Source organism: Camarhynchus parvulus, chromosome 2, assembly GCF_901933205.1.
Source record: "Camarhynchus parvulus chromosome 2, STF_HiC, whole genome shotgun sequence".
NCBI lineage: Eukaryota > Metazoa > Chordata > Aves > Passeriformes > Thraupidae > Camarhynchus > Camarhynchus parvulus.
The window spans coordinates 45092799-45113416 of NC_044572.1; the positions used below are offsets into that span (position 1 = coordinate 45092799).

General features: G+C 32.7%; 1 protein-coding gene across 4 annotated transcripts in view; it reads left to right on the forward strand.

The window, feature by feature from the left end:
* Nucleotides 1-20618, forward strand: part of ULK4 (unc-51 like kinase 4) — a 211919-nt gene that overhangs the window by 13248 nt on the left and 178053 nt on the right. For all 4 annotated transcript variants that reach the window (XM_030944162.1, XM_030944164.1, XM_030944166.1 and 1 more), the window contains 8 exons: nt 225-349; nt 467-536; nt 2803-2902; nt 3344-3448; nt 5511-5571; nt 7460-7641; nt 9053-9099; nt 9933-10011. In XM_030944162.1, coding sequence (XP_030800022.1) covers nt 225-349; nt 467-536; nt 2803-2902; nt 3344-3448; nt 5511-5571; nt 7460-7641; nt 9053-9099; nt 9933-10011 — 769 coding nt within the window. The remainder of the gene's footprint in view (nt 1-224; nt 350-466; nt 537-2802; nt 2903-3343; nt 3449-5510; nt 5572-7459; nt 7642-9052; nt 9100-9932; nt 10012-20618) is intronic.

The following is a 20618-nucleotide window of genomic DNA, read 5'->3' on the forward strand; positions in this document are numbered from 1 at the left end:
AATTTTTAATATTCTCCAAATTACTTGCTGTAAACTTATTTTTCATCATTGCCATTACCAGTATAAAAAGTATGTGCAACACATATTTAAAGAGTGTATTGTTCTAGAGAATGACAGCTAAACTGTATGCTGACAATTGCAACAGATAATGGATATAATTTTTTTTATATATATAATCAATCCTATTTTTTAAAAATCTGTAATTAATATTATTTATTAAACAGCAAAGAAGACACAGAGTTACCAGTTTCTTGTAGTGCCAAAGAGTCAGTGGATGATAATGAAAATCTAGATAACCTGTCATCCTCCAGGGAAGGTCTTAAATCACCAAGCAATTCTCTCAAAATAGGTAATATTGCTCATTATGTTATTTTTAGCTGTTTTATCAATCCTACCAACATATTTACTCCCTATGTTTTAATTGATTTTAACCTCGGAATGCAAGTTCACGTTCTCTTTCTGGTAGAAACTCAGACTGAATTGCGGCCCAAAAGTGCAGCTGATGGTGAATCAAATGAATCCATATTTCTTCTCAGGTATGAAAACCTCCTTGTAATCTTGTATGTTTGGTGTTGGTTTTTGTCTCTTCAAACATTTTATTATTATGACTGTAACACTGTGTCTGTTTTGCCTTTTATATTTTCTAGTACCAGTTAATAAATTCTAAAATACATTCGAAGAGCTGTGAAAAGTGTGTGTAGTTAAAGCTTATATGACTTTATTACTCTCATTTTTGAAAGTAAACTTTTGATTACTTAGCTGTCTGTCTAAACAGAAAGCTAAAATTTGTTTAGATCTCTCTCTCTCTCTCTCTTTCTCTCTCTCCTCTCTCTTGGAGTACAATTGCTTTAAATACATAAGAATAAGCATTCAGCATATGATCTGTTAATAAATTCTTCCTGCAGCTTTTCTTTGCAAGGTATTGGTAAGAGTCTGTTAAGTACTACATGTGTATTAAATTAAAAGATAGTGATTGATTTATCAGTGATTTGTTTTACTTGAGGCCTGATTCTGAAACTTTGTACTAGCTTTCAAGCCAAGAAGATTGTCTAGTGAAGTGCTTTTCTTGTCAATATCAAGCAGAGATATTCCAGTTTGAAAATACTCTTTAAATCTTCTTGCATAGCCTGAAATAGGGTTTTTGTACATCATACTGTGTACAAAAGTTCTTTTAGTTGGTTTTATTAAAGTATTAATTCTCATCTGAGTTATAATTTTTTATCATCACAGCTAAACTGATATTATTAGTAATTTCAAGTAGCATTTGATTTAGCAAGCTGCTCAAAAGAAAGGCTACAATGGTATTAGAAATGGAATCCAAATAATATCTTTTTAGCAATGTAATTTATTTATAAGTACATTAAGTAAAAAATTTGAAACGTAATGCGAACAACTAAAAAAAAATCTGTTCTGAAATTCTCTTTGCATCAATGACATAACTTCAGAAAGCAGTGTATATGATGTCTAGTAAAGTATTAAAACATTGAAGTGAAAGAAACTTGCTTACCTGGCACTTGGCATCAGAATTTAATTAGCTGCTAGATTGGTCAATCAGCTTTTAACAGCAGTGGCTTCTTCTACTTGTGCAAATGGAATAGATCTCATTCATTTTAACTAGTTTAATTCAGCAATCTCTTGTCTTGTTTTAAATTGAGAAACCATCTGAGAACTGAAAAAATAGATACTATTATCTGTATCTCAAACATATATGAAAGCAAATTAGTTGAATTGATTGAAAAAAATATATTTAACAAATCTACATGTTTGGAATAATTTTTCCAGCCTCCTATCTAGAAATCATGGATTTTTTTTGTTTAGGAACTAAAATTCCGAGCACATCCTGATATTTTTTTTTACCAGAAATATCATATGTTTACCAAATATTTCATATTTTATGTAGATAATATTTTGGCATTCCTTCATTGTGCCCTTTAAATTTAAATTGCTGTTGAAAATAGATGGAAGATGAGAACAGTTATGCTAATCATTTGATCACTGATTTCCTGAATGTCTTTAATTTTGTTTGATGTTTGTATTTTTAGTTTAGTTGTTTTTTCTAATAAATCTGATTTGCAACTTAATGTGTTTATTACTTTCTGCTAATCAAGAAAGCATGTTCATTCAAAGTGGTTGATTTAACTAATTTCCTGGCTTGCCAATCATGATAATTCTAAAGTTGATTTAAAGTGGTTTAATTTATTGTGTCCTATAAACTCTGAGTTCACTAGAAGCTTATGACAATCGCAACTTGGCAGTATTCTAGTCTCTCCCTTTCTTCATTTTCTAATTAGCTGACAGGATTTTATAAAGGAAAAGCAAAGGTAAACCCAGTTCACAATGATACACAAAAATTAAGAAGTTTTTCATTTCCATTACTTAGCCAAAACTTGTGTGTGAGAAGAGAATGACATAAAATAAATTGCAATTTTTTGTCCAGTTAATTTGCTTTGTATGTTTCTTTTATTACAAGTTAAGATAAGAATGGTTTAGCCTCCAGTTTGTAGAGTCATTTTGGCTGAGAAAATAATCAAATTACATTCATTTGATAGCTACAACAAAATACCATCTTCCCTTTTCTAACCAGCAAAGAGATTCTAACCTTGACAGAACACATTTAAAGAAGGAAAAGTCATGTTAAGTTAATGGATCAGGCAGAACATAGTGTAAGTTATGTTAGTCAGCTTTGAAAATTTGCTGTATGACATGAAAGTTTCAAAAGAGCAACAAAAAAGTAGTTTGCAATGAAGCTTAATCTGTAGTCTCTATTGGTTTTTAATTGTTTTTTTATTTCTTTTGCTGAAGTTCTCGTCCCACACCTAGAACTAACACTGCAGTAGAAGTACGTGATGCCACTACTGTCCCAATAAAAAATTCTTCACAAGGAGATTCATGGTTGAAAAAAGTGAGTAAAAAGTTTATATTGAGGGGTGGTGGTATCTCTAGTTAGAATACTAGCCTGAAGTCTGTGGCAAAGTTAACTTTCTTTTGCATCCTTCCTAATTAACTGTGCAAGTTGTTTGAAAAAAATACTTGCAGAACTTCAGATGTAGGAGTTAAGAAAGATTCTTAGTCTCCTTTTTTTTTGCCCTAGTGCATAAAAGGCAAGTTGTCTTCTTTCTTCTCAATCTACATTTTGACCTAATGCTTTTTCTTTCAATACGTTTCTTTTACCATAATTTGTAGCTGGTCCTATCTGCTATTACGTAAATAAAAAGCAAATTAGAATATGTTTCCATGATCAGACTGCTTGGTATACTGTTGAAATGAAATATTTTGTGAATAAACATGATTAACTCTTTTTTGGTACAAAACAGTGTTTAAAAAAAACTTGTTCTTCTTCTAGGCTGAAAATGTGTGCTCAAGTCAGCAGGATATGGAGTCAAAATTGAAAGAGCTCATTTACACTGAGTCTGATCTTACTGTGACACCAATCATTGACAATCCAAAGGTATAGCAAAATAAAATATATGATTCAGGAACTTGTGGTTGAAACTATTTTTGCAGATAGATTTTTAATCAGGGTGAAACTCCTTTCCTGTATTTTATAGTTCTCATTTTAAAGCAGTTCCACCCAGTTATCTGGCAAGATTTCATACAGTTTTTTGGCAGTCTTTATAATCCTATTGTGTTGCTTATTTGGAGGAATGAGTTATTTTGGGATTGAATAATAGTATTAAATAATATCTTACAAGAAATAGAAGCCGCTAAATGCTGTTCTGTGCTTTTGTAGATTTGTTTTCTGATAACTTGCCTTGATATCTGTTACTTAAATGAACACAAAACTTTGGTTTGTTATACTCAAAACAAAGCCATCTATGAAGCCTTCTAGATTAGGAGTTAGACATTTACAGAATAACATTTGTTACTCTTTAGTGTGATAATGTTTCTATTCAACATAAATTTTTTTCCCCTCTTAAAGAACACCTGAGGTTGCAGGAAATGTTCATCTTATTTCTGTTGTATGGATTCTAATGTACTAACAGTGTGTAATGAGTCTCCTGAGCAGGGAATTCACACTTAAGTTTGACTATGAATAGCAAATCAAAAAAGAGTCAGTGCTCTGCACTGCAATGACAATGTAATGTGCATTTATAGGCAGATGTATTGGTAGAAAGAATGATAGGCGAGAGCCCCTTTATTCTTCCTTTTGTTTCTGTGTCAGAAAAAATTAAGCAGTCTTAGCAACTTTACTCAGTAAATTACTGATGTGGGGAATGCAAGATTTTGCCTTGGAAGTGAGCATGTAAACTCATTAGGAATGTCTTACAGCTTTTAATTGCTGTATTGCTTTAGTATTAACAATACTTCTGGTTTGTTTTAATGGATTTCTTAACACTTTCAAAAACTAAAAATCTTACATGGCTAGAAAATAATACTCTTTTAATATGTTTGGGGTGAGAGATATTCTTCCTAGTGGAGACTTTGAAAGGTAATTATATGTTTGAATGCTGTCACTGTTTATTTCTCAGTTCTGTCTCAAGACTCTGACACAAAGCCTTAGTCCTTCACTGCTTCTCTTCTTACTACAAGTATAAGAGATGAGATTAGGGGAGGTGCACATACTGATGTGCACATGTAGACTAATCTCCTTACCATGCAATGCCAGACTCAGAATTAATGCAAAATAGCCCGCTAAATTCCAGGGACATGTAATCAGAGTCACTGCCTGCTTGGTGATGACTCTGTAGTCTGCTTTTCAGACTTAAGGATGACACTGACACCTGGTAAATCTGAAGAGCTTGCAATTTAATCTCCTGGAAAGGGATTTGCTAGATGCTGGCAGAATTTTAAAAGTTGAAATATCAGCTTAAATTGTAAAATTTCCCTGTGTTCTGCAGATCTGTGGAATTGAAGACCTTTTTAAGAAAATAGCTCTCTACTTAAGCTTAGACTTCTTCTGTCAAAGGCTAAATTCCATTACACAATTGCTTTTTAAAAAGTTCTTTATTTACTGAAAATCACACTCAAATGCTCAGTTACTGAGCAGTCATCCAATTTTGTGATCTACAAGAAAATGATGATTTTGCAGGGAAAAAATCTCTATACCTTATGAATGATTAGCTGTTGATAATATGACTTTTTATATTCAGGAGTGGTCTAGTGTATACATGTATTTACTCTACGGCAATGAATTGCTAAAACATTTTGTGGGCTGTCACCTGCATAGTTCCTTTCAGTAGCTTTTGAAATCCAAATGCAGCTATTTTTCTGCATACAACCAAGATAAAAATGTAAACTGAAAAAATCCTGTGATTTTGCTATCCCGTTTTAAAAATTACTTAAATGGAAATACTAGCAATATAATGATATAAAAACCATAGAGTTAAATCTCAGATATTTGCTTGGAAGAAATACATACCAGAAAACAATGGAAAATTCCTCAGTAATGGGCAGCAGCATGTACACCCATCCTGTACAGATTTTGCATCTTTGTATTCTCATGTTCAACTACTTAGAGATTTTCTAGGACGGCATTAAACTAGTTGTAATGTGTTTGGTTTTTTTTCCAGATAATGAAGCAAGTACCAGTTAGATTTGACCCGAAAACTTTACATATACCAGCATATTCAGGTATGGATCTGCTGAATATTCCAAGTTCTGCGTGTGCTGCTGTAACTCATTATTGCAAGACCTATAGCCTCCCCTTGTAGATTATACATGGTCACAGTTTCAGAACTCTTAATTATTCTGAAATTATTGTTGAGTATGCAGTGTTTTTAGCTAGACCAATTTTGAGTAGCCTTTGCAAGTACACTTAAATGATATTCGTTTCTCTTCTGTTTCTTGAGTTACAGGCCTGTGCTCAAAACTTTTGCCATGAGGCAGTCATCAGTGTTTAGTGTGGGACAACCAGCATATTTTTTTCCAACTGAGAGATTTAAACTGAAATACTCAACAATTGACAAATTGTTGTTACAATTTGACAAATGCAGGCAAGCAAGGGGCAGCAAGATCTTAGAATGTGCAGTGTTGATCAGCCAAAATACTAGGCAGTCTTGCCAGTTCCACCTTTAATCATGAAATGTTATGGCACGCATGTCCCAAAAGATAATGTGAAGTTGTTTGGGGTTTGTCTTTTTGTTGTTAATTTTCAATGTTTAGAAATAAAGTCAGCTCATTGTCATGAGTGTTACAATTCTTCCCATGGAACATTTGGTCTAGTCTTTTTAAGAAAAATTCTGGACTGTACTTGAAGAGGGATATCAGGCAGATATGTAGTCCTTCTAAAATTCACATAGCACCTCTTCCTAGGCATAAGAGTTCATCTTTCCTTTCTACAAAGTATGTATTTTGAAGAGTTAATTTGTAGAATAAATTTTATGTTTGGAAAGAACACAACTCAATCTCCCAGTCAAGACTGTAATCAAAAATATTTTAAATTTGATTAATCCAAAAATTATAAGATTCTACTGCATAAGGGAAATATTATATTTCATATTACATTTAAGTAGTTATCACATTGATGTTCTGATATGTTTAACTCTTGTCAGTATTTATTTATTATGAGACAGTGGTTTTTGTGGTTGTAATGCTTTCAGAGTTGTAGCTTACTTCTGGACAACTTTCTGATTATTTTTGAAGATAGTGAATTTGATGCTGCTTGTCAGTACTGATTAAAGATAATATGGAAAAATTTCAGTGAATACCTGAAAGCCAAACCTGTTTTCACCTCCACTAATGTATATTTGCCTGCATTAGAAGGTGTTGTTACTTATGTGTAAATTTTCATAAAAGGCAGAAAACATGCTTTTAAATAGTGTATACTGGAGCATATCAGGGTGGCAGGTAAGTAATTAGTTAATAACTACCAAAGCAGAGGGAATATATGGCTGCTAAATTGAAATTAACTGAGACTGATAAGGAAGTCTGAAAAAATCTCAATTCATGTGCAGTGGTCAATGAATTGAACAACAGGATATATGTTAATTGTTCATGTGACTTGATTTCTTTGTGCTCTTTCAGAAGTCATCCTTGTCCTGATTTGCTAAGGGTTAGCTGGGTGGATACCTACCTATAGGAGTGATTATACATATTTTCAGTTTATTTATTGTGAGCAGATTTCACTGATTTTCGTTAGGTTTTGCCTCAGATTTACTTACAGGAAACTGCACTTACTTATTAAGAATTAGTAATGATGAAGGACAACTGCCACCTTTCCTAAATATAATGCCAATAAATGTTTCCTTAAATGAAGGACTTAGCAGGCTTGCACTTTCAAAAATATTTTGAGGCTTCTGTTGCTGAATTTTTATCCTTTGTTTCTCTTCTTGCTTCCTTTTTGATTTCTGTTGTCTTCAGACATGAATTCTAACATGCTTCTTTAGTATTTTAAGTCCTAAAAGTATGATTAGATTCAAATTTTGGAACTTACTTATTCATGGTGATCTTACTTAGCAGTGTGTTAAAGCTGCATTAAAGATCCATTATCTTTAATTGTTTGTTTTCCTCTCATGGTTAGTTGAGAAGTTGTCATCTATGAAAGACGTGGACTGGAATAACTTTGTGAAAAGACTGTGTTCCCTGCTTGAATCCAGCGAGAAGAATACAGGAGCAGCACGTTCTAAACTGAACTTACTGTACTATCTGTGCACTTTGGTTGTCCACAAGGAGATTGCAAACAGGCTAATTAGCTCTCAGCTGGTAAGCAATAAAGCTTTGAATGAATCAACATGGTTTACATATTCACCATTGTATCAAAAATTAGCTGCTTTTAGTTATACTTGAAAAAATCAATGGTCTACTGGCAAAAATATGATGTTGATTAAAGTAAAAAACCAACAAAAAATTATTACATTTCATGTTAGGCTTTTTAAAAGAGCTGAGTAAAACTAATTCATTGTCTTAGATTTCAAATGCATTTACTTGTAGTTTTGTTGTGTTAGGGAAAATGTTGGGGTAAAAATTAACCTTTTAGAAGAGTGTAAAATAATTCATGATGAAAAGTTAGTCTTTGTAAATCATTAAGTGGCAGATGATACTGTAAAGGGTTAATGTATGAATTATTAAATTAATTTTATTTGGTCATATGTCCATAAAGAATAGCAAATAAACTTTCTGAAAAACAGGCAGTAGAACTTTCAGTAAACAGGCCTTCAAAGAGTGACCATGCTCTCTGAAGACTCTGTTTTGGGGTTTCACATTTCAAAAACCATTTTCTACCAGACAAACAATGTTACTAGTATGCTGTATAGTGATTTAACATGTTTCTTCAAGTCTTGCATGTGCAGAAGAGAAACAGACTTATTTTCCCCTCCATTATATAAAAACATTGCAGAAGCTAAGATGAGCACTTTTCATTTTATTTAATAGGAAGTAAATTACTTTGCTCTCCTACATTTGGAGACCTAAATTAAAAGCTGAGATGTGTTATTGCTAGATGTAAGATACTAAAGGCAAAATTGCGCTACCAAAAAACTGGATGAAGAGCATTTAGGTTGGAAGCAGTGATAGGTCTTATGCCATAACATTATTGCGAAAACCAGAAACAGAATTGCTGGAAGATGTATTCTATTATCACTGGAGAATTTGGAGCAAGGGGAACAATAATCGAGTAACTGAATAGCCAATTAACAGAACATTTTAGAAATTAGTTAGTAGTTATGCAGTTTGGTTCTTAAATGGCTGATTATATATGTTAACATTCATTATTCTGGAATTTACCAACTATTTTGATACAGAATTATTTAATATTTGTTTTATAATACTATATGATGATCTCTGTGCTTGTAGGTGAATGAATCAGACCTTTTTTCTCTAAATAGTGTTATTCAGAATGAAAGAAAATGCTGACATTCAGCTATATGCTTGGTAGTTTAGTTTAAGGCAAAAATATAGAAAAATATTTGTATTTTTCCATTCAGGCTTTTTTATTTTTATTTCTTTAATCAGGGTTTGCACAATATCTGTAGTATTTTTCTGTGATAATTCTCCTAGCAAATGTTATCCAAATACATTTTTATGAAATTATTGATATTTTGATTTCTTGTTCATCATTTGGAACTATCAGATCATTGAAATTCACTGATGTTTATTTGTCTTCTTTAAACTATAGTTTCCTATATTGATACAGCAGTTGCGTGCAGCTGCCAACTGGGATATGTAAGTAACAATTATTTTAAATTAATATTTTCAAATACAGACTTGTTGATGAATTTTATTAAAGATATTTGTTAACAGGTTATTTGAGGAGTTTTTTAGCCTGTCAGACTGCTGTGGTATCTGACTTGGAGTATGATGATATAAAATGGAATTTTTTCAGCATTGAATTAGTATGTTAATTCTACAGGACCAAAGATTATAGAAAAACTCTAAAATTTTATGTAGATACCATAGAACTTAGTGCATCAAATAGAATTACTTAAAATCACTAAATAAAATAACTCCATGCCACAATACAGTAAAATAACTATAATGGCAACCCTCTTTTTCCCCTCCCAAACCTGTCAGGAATAGTTCAATGTGATAGTGCCCTCTGCTGTTTCTTTCATAAACGTTGATTTGATTATTCTAGTTTTTTCTTTTAATGAACATTAAAAACTGATTGGCTGATAAAGATTTAATTTCTCTTTTGTCAGCTATCCTGAAAAGTCTAAATTATCTGTAGGAGTTTTCTGTATTATATAAAAACAGAACATGAGCATGACTATTAGTAATCCTAACAAACTAAAGAACTTTCACACTTCACAGCTAGAGGAAAGAAATGTCTTTATGCATATATTTACTGCTAAATTGGGCTGAAACACTGAAGTCTTTGTATCAATCTTTGTTGATACAAAGAGAACAGAAATAAGAAGAAAATCTGAGCTGTAAATAGGACGTAAAATTTTTTATGCCCTTAGCAACCTGTGTAGAATATAAACAAGGTATAATTGTTTTTATAGTATTTTGTAAATATATTTCCTGCACCTACAAAATATTTGTTTGATACACAGACGTGCTAACATTGCTCGAGTGATTGGTTTACTGGCGTTACACACATCTGAACTTGAAGAAAATGTACCTGTTTCTGAGGTAACTTTCTTTTTTTTAGTTTTTTTTTTTTTTCCCAGTAGGGGGTTTTTAAAATGCTTTTACTATTTATGTCAGAAGCTTTCACAGAGTTTTTTGTTTTGACCCCTGCTTTATTTTTAACTTACATGTGTAAAGTGTAATATAATCAATTAATTAAATGTATAAATTTACCAGCTTATTCTATGTAGCTGTAGTTCTGATCTTTACTAACCTGTGACCACCAATGATAAAACTAGCATTTTTCTCTCCTTTTCATAAAATCAAGTAGTCACAGTCATACTTTTGTGCATGTGGAAGAAGAAACTGTTGACACATTTGGTTATCCTCGAGTGTAATTATTGTAATTAGTATAAAATAGTATGACTGATTCTTAGAGAATTTTTTTCAAAAAAGAATTTATTGAGATGGGACTAATTTGAGGTTTCTCACAGTTCTTTAAGAATGTGTGTAATGAAGGGGAAGTAATTTTCTTTGGAGAAGAAAAGCATTTTTAGTTCTTGTTTGATATTACATGGTCAGTAGTTGACTTAAACAGGAGACTGATTAGATTAAATGTCTTACTGTCCTTTTCTTGCATGTGACACATGCACACAGATGGCAAAATCTTTACAGAATGTGCTATTTAATGTTTGTTTCAAGCGTGAATGTGACATAATTTCTTCTTCATGAGGTGAAGCCAGAGCTTCAGTTTAGTGGGTGTTTGAATGTAAGACCTATCTGCTAAACACAAGCCATAAATAGGCCTGCATGCTCTGCAGATTTGGTGTAGGAAGATACAATCAGTGGTTAATACCTGACTCTTTTGGAAATGCAGCTAAGGAAGTTTTTGCTGGTTTAGGTACCTCTGGTTTCTTCTTAATGAATATTAGAAATGATTGTGATTATCTTGCTATGTTGCTGTTAACGTTGCTGTTAACATTGCTATTCTGTAGTGAAAGCTGAACTTAAAATATTATTGTTGTTACCTAGTGTTTGCTGTTTGTTTTGTGAAGTTCCAAAGTGGGGCAAAAGTCCGTATAGTTACAGTCACTGAAGTTTGGTAAAAGTCTTTCAATACCGACAGTTTCACAGCAATTGAATTCCGGGTCACAATTTAAGTATGCTCTTTTATGTGGCAGGTTTTTTTTCTGATATTGGAACTTTTAAACTTAAAATACTCAAAAGTAATTTTGAGATGTCCATATGGCTTTTGGCTTCAGGTGTTTGTTCAGGTAGTTAGCAGTAATATGTTTAGCAGTAGCTAAACACAGCAATAGCTAAGCATATTTCCCTAGCTTCCTAGTTTCCATCAGAAAACACATATCTGAGTCAGCTTTTGTATTTAAAAGCAATAGACTGAAGTAGTTATATGTCACCACAGGCCCCCAGCTGGGTACTTAGCATTGGCTCCATGCTTCTCAGCAGGCTGATCAATCACTTTATTATTCTATGCTTATAAGAAGCCCATCGCCCTTACAGACACTCACAATACAGGTGGACCCAACTGGTCCTTGAATCCAAACACCATCACCACTGGCCAATTAAAAAACCATCCTTTGGTAAACAAATCTCCATAACACATTCCATGTGTTCACAACAACAGGTGCAGCAAGTGAAGATAAGAGTTGTTTATTGTTCTTTTCTCTGATCTCGCAGCCTTCCCCAGGACAATGCCTGGGAAGGTTGTGTGTTGCTCTGTGGCCAGAGAGCTGCTGCCACAGTTATGTATTGACCTGTAATATTATATTGTTCAAAATCTTTCCAGTGCTTTTTTTATTTGAACATACCAGTTATTCACAAATGGAATTTAGCATTTTTAGAAGTATTCATATATGTCAGGAACCAAGTTAAGTCCAAGACCAGTGACATTTAAATTGAAGGACCAGAATGGAAAATTACCTTTCATTTTAACTTTCTGGCCCCATTTTTATGTTAATTAAAATTAGTTTTTATATACATTCATTGAGAAAATAAGGAATTTTAAAAAAATTAACAGGTCTGAGTTAAAAATACATCTACTGTGCTTTATTTAATGACATTTATTCCAAATTTTTTTCTCTCAAAGTAATACCTCTGAACTAAAAAATATTTTAGTGCTTACAAAAAGTTAGAATGAGGAAAAAAAACCATTGAATTCTAATATTTTCATGTGCTCAAATTTACTTGTGCATATATAATGTAAAATCAAATAACTGTAGGCAGTAAACAAAACTCAATAGTTCATTTATAGGAAAAACAGGAAGGAGTAATTTAGGAATTTCTCATCTAGAGATGTATTCCCCTCTGCTCCCCTCAGAGGAATCTGTGGGTTGGTTGAACATTCTTGCAAACTGTCAGCTATTTTATGTTGTATGATGCTTAAAAAACCCCACCACAAAGCAAACCTTTCTATCAGCATTATATACAGAATTAAATATAATGCTGTAATTTATCCTCTCATATGAGCCATCTAATGCTCCAGGTAAAGTTTATTGGTGGCTGTTGTGATTTAGGAAATGTCAGAATCAAGTGTCTTGAGCTGAACAACATAATCTAAAATGACACCCTGTGATCCAGGTCTTACAGTCTGAAGATATAAGAGGTCTGTCTCTTGGTAGGGATTTTTGTGTTTTCCTTCCTCTTCCATTCCTAGTACCTTCTAATTTGATTTGATAACTGTTTGATTTTTTGACCTGTTAAATAGAAGTGATCTCCTTTAGCTCCTAAATTTGTTCCCAAGTGTGAAAAGTCAATTGAGAGCTTGTGAACATGTGATTCTGGAAATATTTTTGCCCCATATGTGTAGTGTGCTATTTACATCAAGCTTTCTTTCTGGTTGTTATCACTCAGTCATGGCCCCTTTGCAGTTTTTTTTGTTACCTCATTATACAGTCATCACTTACTTGTGATTTTTTTTTGTACTTTCAAAGTAGCACAGGGCCTGGTAGATACTCGTGCAGGTTGCCGCTGCTGGCCCTTACATATTAAAAAGCTAACTCTTTTATTTCTACCCCCTACTGCCTTCTACCCACTTAGACATTTATTTAAGGATAGTTCCTCTACCCTTGACATTGAATCTGTACCATTACATTTTTGTTGTTGTTGTTGTTAAAATGGTTTTATTTATAGTCGTAGCATTTATCCCTAAAGAGGCAGAAAAACTTTAGGAAAGAAAAGAAGAATTGTACAGGGTAAAATAAACTTTTCACATAATGCCAAAAGCCTTTAATTTATTTTTCTTTGAAAAATTAATGTTTTGGGGTTTTTAAATTTCTTTTTTTCAAGCAAGCAGGGAACAGCGGTTTTCTTTGAATATAACCACCAGAGGTCACTAAAACACAAAATAAAATGCAAGTAAACTACTGTTTTACAGACTAGAGAAGCATGGAACTGTGTACTATCTTTATTCTGCTGATGTATTCGAGTATGTAGGTCATATTAGAAAAAATTAGAATAAATGAATATTTATATCTGTAAATTCAATTGCGGTTGATCTGGTTCCAGTTAAGTATTTTTAAGAAGTATATTGCATTGATTAGAAAAAATGACACTGATTTTAGAATACAATAGGGAAATTGATCTCTTGTATAACTGCAGATGAAGACATTTTATGTGCAATTTCTTCCATTGTGCAGCTGCAATAAAAGATTTTAATAGGTCATATGTTTTCTCCTGACTTAATATAATTTTTCCCCCATAGAATTGCCCTTTATAAATCTGAAACATAATGTCCTCTTATTTATTGCTAGTTATCTTAGGAAAACACCTAAACTTTTAAGTTTTATTTTTGTATTTAGATTTTAAAACTGGTTATAAAAATTCAGTGAAAAAAACCCATTCTTTCCAAGATTCTGTTCTTCATCTTACAGGAAAAAAATTCTTCCATAGTTAGGAAGGCTTGTTTTGATGTATATCTAATTTGGTGTATTTATTAACAGAAGCTTTTGTCCTTTCCTTTCTGTGAATATACTGGGCCTTCTGCCACCTAGGATGCAGCCACTCTGATGTGACATTTCAGAATCAGTCTATTATTTTACTAAGAGATGATACAGTAACTTAAGAGTTTGCCTCCATGTCAGGGAGCAGCGTCCTTCTCTGTCTGGAAGGACATCACCCTGGAGTTGTTCTCTTTGTTTTGGTGGCAAAATCTAGTCCTTATCCTTACCTTTCTCAAATTTGCTAAATGGGAATATCAATCTCACTGTATGGCTTAGGCTGCCGTACTTGTTTTTTAACAGACCTCGATCCGCTGCTGTACTGAGTATTTAAAGGGGTCAGAGAACCTGGTGCAGCCTTCACACTGCAAGCTTCTTTGCAAAGCCTTTGGCTTAATGTATTCCATGGCCAAATTAATAAATTACAGAGCCCATGAAGGATGACAGCATATCAGAATATCTTCATAATACTGAGCTTTGATTCCTTCGTCAAAGTGGTGAAATATCCAGATTTCTGTTTTCATCCAAACTGAAACTCCATTTAATTTGAGCCTTTTAATTTCTGACTTTTTATTAAAGTACAATTTAATGGTTGTTTTCCACAGCTGGAAAGCAGCTGTATTATTACAGGTGTAGTTATATGACCTGTAACTCTTATATATAATCTAGCCAGCTCATTGTGTCTACATTGCTCAAGGTCTACAGTTTGTTGTCATTCAAATTCTTACAGAATGCCAATTTTAAGTCCATTTCCTAGCTGACCTCTCTGATAACTCCTGTTTCTAGACCTGTCAAGTCTGCTCATACTGTAGTGATTTCAAATAAAAATGGTTTGATGCAGCCATTAATTCCATGCCTATTTAGTTTTAGGTTGTTTTATTGTAAAATGACTTTATAAGTCTTCTCAAAAAATATTTTAATTTTAGTGTATCCTTGTTTTCTCCAAGGGCCCTTTCTTTGTTTTGATCTCATATGTCTTAAATGGAAAAAAACCCAACATGGAACAAAACCCACCTGAATTAAAAAAATCTGTAGTCAGGAGATAAAATCTGTAGGACAATGTGTGTGAGTATTTACACATGTTCATATACACACATATTTTGTAACTTGATTAAAACTTTACAGTTATCTTTCTGACATAATCAGGATTGTCACTTAAAACTTTAATAACAGTGAGAGGGGTTCCATTTAAGTTTTTTGAGTGACTTCTAGTAAACTTTCAACCTATATAATAAATTTATTCAATTTAATTTCAACAACCTGGTTCATTGAATTATAACTTGCATACTTGCCTGGGGCATGTGGAAGGAAAACAAATGAAAAATTGACACTTATCAGGTAAATTAACAGAAACTCATGGTGTGTTCGAGAAAAGTCCTTCTGAATTAATAAACATAAAATGGAAATATAATTAAATTAACAGTGGCTATATCAAGCATGGCAATTCTGGATTATTGGAGAAAATATTAAGACCTTTTATCATAACTGAAGATCCTTCTTTTTCCTCTCTCAAAAAAATATTTTTATCAATCCAATTAATTGGACTTGCTTTATGTTTGAAGTCCAAAGCAGGCTGGTAGTAGAAAACAAGGGAATTTTCACCTAGTAAGGAGAAAACATACATTGCTTATTGCAGGATTAAGTCACTTTTTGCAATTTTCTTAAATTAATTGCCTGACTGAAGCAAAGACTCTACCGTTCTAAAAGCTATTTAATTGACACTGTTTTCATAGTCCATTAAATTTACTCTATTTTCTTTGATGGGAAAAACAGTACATTTTTCCATTAAAATGATACAGCAGTGGTGCTACCAGTAGATATGTTTGTAGTTATTTTCAGTTTAGTTCTTATGACAGTAAAACTGCTGTGTTGTTTTTAGTTTTTTCTACAATGCTGTTATTTTTGGGATGATGATCTGTGCCTCTAGGACCCTTTCCTTCAGCAAATAAATATTTATGTCTCTGGAAGTGATATGTATATATGTCATATTTGTCATATACACTGATGATTCGTTTGGGGTGTGAAAGGCTGGGTGAACTAGATGGAATAGAGTTCCTGTAGTTAAAATAACTTAGCAAGAACATTTTTTTCCTGTGGAAGGCATGAAACATTTGCTTTCCTTACATTGCTACAGCGTCAGCAGAAGCATCAAATACAAACAGAAAACTAAATGTGCAGTTGTCATTCTGTCCATGAGCAAGAGAGACCACATGGAAAAAAATTTTGTGCCTAAGCTTCTTGACATGAAATAAATTATTTTTTCCATTGGCTTTGTAAGGCCTCTGTGTAAGGCCTTAAATTATTCTGATGTTGTTTATGTGATGTTTGCAAAGTCACATCGTATAATATTGCAATTCTTTGTGGCATGCTGTGAATTCTTTTTTTTAATTAGATTTTTTTATTAGACATAACTGAGAATTTGGTTTTGATGTATTTTTTGTACTTTAATCTTCTTTTACACCAAGCAACTTTGTGTCTATGGAAGTTGTTGTACAATTTGCACACTGAACTATTTAGTTCTTACAACAAAGTGCATACCTTAAAGAATTAACATGAAAGAGAGCCCTTCTTCCACCTCCCTTTGTCTTGCACTTGTGAATTGATCCTATTGTAGGCTAGGAACCAAAGAAAAGAATCCAGCCTTTTCCTCTAAAGCACTTGCTTGATTGACACTGTTAGGCTACAGCATGTTTTTGTGATAGAAATTGCACACTGGTAGTAGCTGAAAAGCCTAATTTCCTGCTGCCTTCTTATTACTGCACTAAAAGACACTCAAACCAGGCTTAGTGTTAGGCAAGATCACTTGTATATGAGTTGTAGTCCTAGCTTTTCTTCTAAGTACCAGACCCTTTAGCTATCATCTGAGAGGGAAAAAAGTTATTTTAGTATGAATCACATTTAAAAAATAATTCTTTAGGGAAGAACTGTTGTTTTGTCCTGTTTGCATTTTCACTGAGCAGAATGAAATAATTTGCAATACCCAAAGAGAATTAATTTCAAAGAAAATCTGTGGAAAATCCCCTCTAATTTTTTTTAAATATGAGCTATTCTATGTAGAAATAATCAATCTAAAATATTCTACATGTATATTTTATCAATGGGCATTTGTCTTTGAGTGTCATCAGCAAGGCCTCTAAAAAGTGGATAGAAGGCCTACTGCTTGGAAGAAGATGACTTAGAGTAACTTCAAATTAATTTATGAATAGAGTAAAAACAAGGAAGAGAGGAGAAAAAAAAAAAAGAAAAATACCACTTCCTTGGATGGTCCTGGTAACCCTTGTTCTGTGGGGACTGATTTCCAGTTTTAGTTTGCATTTTTAGACGTAAACCAGCTTCAGTTGGTTGCCACTGACTTGAGTTTTGAAGGGAGAAATCTGTGCTTTTTGGGCTCCTAAGCAATCTTTTTCTTTTCTTGTCTTGGACAAAAACGAAAACAGAATCTCTTTGCTGTTAGATGCAAATATTTTTACCTGGTCCTTCTTGTGATTAAAAAGCTTCAAACTTAAGGGCTGGGGTAGAAATCAGATGTATATCATGAACATCTGCTACTGAGCTCATATGATCATATGACTGTCTTAACAGACTGGGAGAAATAAGAACATTTTTTTCCTTAAAAATAAAACCCAGGACTCAAACAAACAAATCCCAAAGCTTGTTAAAAGTATTTTTATGTCTGGTTTTGATTTGTTAGTAAACATACCTGATTTATAAGTTAATTGCTTCTATTTGTTTCTGATTTTATCCCTTTGGGACCTTGAATTGATTCCAAAGAAAGCTGAATCTCCTTTTGAGTTCATGACATCTGATTTGACTACTCATCTACTAAGACCTCTTCCTCCAGCAGTTACAGAAAAATTGAAAAGATAAGAGTTTTCACAATGAGTCAATTTTGCATTGTATCCACCTGGAAAAATGTTACACTTCTGTCTTCTATTTTTCCCTAGAGGAGTTCTAGAGGAGTTGCAATATATAGTTGTTGGTTTTGGGTTTTTTTGTTATTGTTGATTTTGGTTTTTTGTTGTTTGTTTGTTTGTTTGTTTTGGGTTTTTTTTCCTCCCTACATTCTGGACAGCATTAATGCCACATCCATAGTCTGGCAGTCAGATTTCTCTTCAGTCCTTCTTACTTCATGACCCAGTTTGAGTCAAGATGTTCCGAGAAAGCTGGCAGGTTTTGGTTTTTTCATATACCCTTTTAAAGATGAGTGCTTGAATATTACTCTAGATTCTGTTCTGGTTAGTGGCACTAAAACCATGGCATACTTTCTCAGCCTGGTGAGAGTGCTTTTCTCAGAGGAAAGTCAGATTCTTTTGCCATTATTTGCCCACATTACATGATGCGTGTGTACTCACAAGAAAAGGAACTAAAATATAATTTCCATTATGCTTGAGACATAGACAGCTTTTAACACTGTCAGGATTTGCAGAATTACGGAGATATTTTAATTTCCACTAATACTTGCAGACAATCATATTAATGGATCAAAGATGTAGAAATGTTGGAAATCTGTACATTGCCATTCTACTACTTAAGGTATAAAATACCTTCTTTTTTGAATGTGCTGTAATTTTCACTTCTGGACTCTCAAAACAGCAGGGAAACTTCTGGATACATCTTGAAATAGATTGAGAATCTGCCACAGGTAATAGATCAGTTCCACACACTATTGTTGTAAATTAAGGCAATGACTGTCCAGATATGACATTTCCTTCTTTCTTTTCTTTTTATGACTATACTATATCTACTCAGTTTGACAGCTAGGGTAAAAGGTGTAGGTAATTTATTAAATTTAAGATGCTTTTAATTGACAGTGTAGGACTTGCAGTTCATTACTATTTACTTTTATGAAAGGGAAAATGTAAGCAGGTTGAAAAGAAAAAGAATGTACTCTAGGTAAGAAGGAGACTTTGTCAGTCCATAGTTAAAATAAATCTGATCTTTCTGTTGTGCATTTTCCCACATAAACTTTGGTACTTTCTTTACCTAAAATTTACATCACCCTTTAATATTGAATCAAAATGTCCAAGCAGATTTTTTTTAAGTCTTATATTTTTTCCTTATGAAAGGATGAAAGAATATTTTAAATCTTGTGCAAATCAGTCTTGTCAAGATTAGAAATGTCCTGTCAAGAGCAGGCAACAGTTTTGTCTTCCTCGTATTAGGTCATTTAAAATGTGTTTGTGAAATTATGAACACTTTATGTAATATAAACATAAAATTTATTTTATAAAAATATTTGTATTTCTGCATAAATGTGCTTATAATATAGACAATGAATCACAGCTTCCTGTTCCATAGCTTCCATTGCAGAGGACACAAGAAAATCTTAAATAGGTTATTGGCACAGATGCTCTGCCAGTTCAGTGTGTGACATAGTCAGTAACCCCATTTCCTGCACTTGTAAAATATTTGATTATTTAATTGTGTTCAGTGAAGGGTGGGAAATCACAGGGCAATTCTGTACTCTGTGTGCTTTCTAGAGAAAATGAGGCCATTATCTGAGTGTGGTAAGTAAAGTCTTGTATATAAGAGATTATGAGTGTCACCTATAATATGAGGTGACTATTACATGTTCAGTGCCTTCTGCCATAGTACTTAATTCTTCTTATGAATCTTCTTACAGTTACTAAAATTAACCCTTAATGGAGAAATTTGTTATAATATATAAAGATAAGAACTGTAGGATTTCATGCTGCGTCTGTTTCTCTTTAACAACGATGTAACAATTTTAGCACATGTCAGTTACTAATAGCTCAGATTTCTTCAGACATATCTTCCCTCTTGTTTAATAAAGTTTTTTTTTCAAATAAAAACTTGAATTTATTGCAGTGTTGACTAGATTTTTGGCAAGTTTTTTTCTTAATGCACAAGGAAAATTACTTTTTCATTTAAATTTTGTTAACCTAGTTTTACTTCTTTTTTCATTCATATTTGAGGAAAGAGTAGGAATTGTATTATGATTACTTCATTTTCTTATCACTTTAGAATAAAAATAATAACTAGAATCTCTTCAGAATAAAAATAACTTATCCTAGAATCTTGAAGGAGAGTGAGAAACAATAATTTCTGTTCACTAATATGAAATATTATTCTTGGATTTAATCTTCATCCATTTTAAATCTTAAATTCTTAATTTTAATGAGAAACAAACAAAAAAAACCCCAAAACAGAAGATGGATAATCTACCCAGTATATTTAATGTTAATGACTGTTTTGTTAAACTTTGATTGAGCAGTAAGGCAGCCAAACAGAACTTAGTACAAGTGAATATAGTGAATATATAACTTACTATACATAAATGTTAATTCATGGTTCTATTTAATAGAATATAGGTTTTAGAGAATTGTAGGACTGCACACATAAATGTATTTACATAATGTGTCATCAAAATTTTCAAATATATTAACCATGCATTGAGAAAACAAATATTGCAGGTGCAAACCAATATTAGTATTAATATAGGGTTGTCTGCTGGTTGAGATTTACCATTAAAACTGATAATTTTGAGCAGACTGCCTTGATCCTCTACAGCAGATGTACAAATTGATTTCTATTTTCTTCAAGTTCTGCCTGCAAACAAACAAGTGTAAGTTAGGTGTCATGATGATTTGATGTCCTTAGCTAGAGCCTAGCTAAAAATATTGGCAGCAGCTTGTGTTATCATATAGCTCATCAGTTTTGTGTAGGTAAATACTATCTCATGGTGGGTTCACC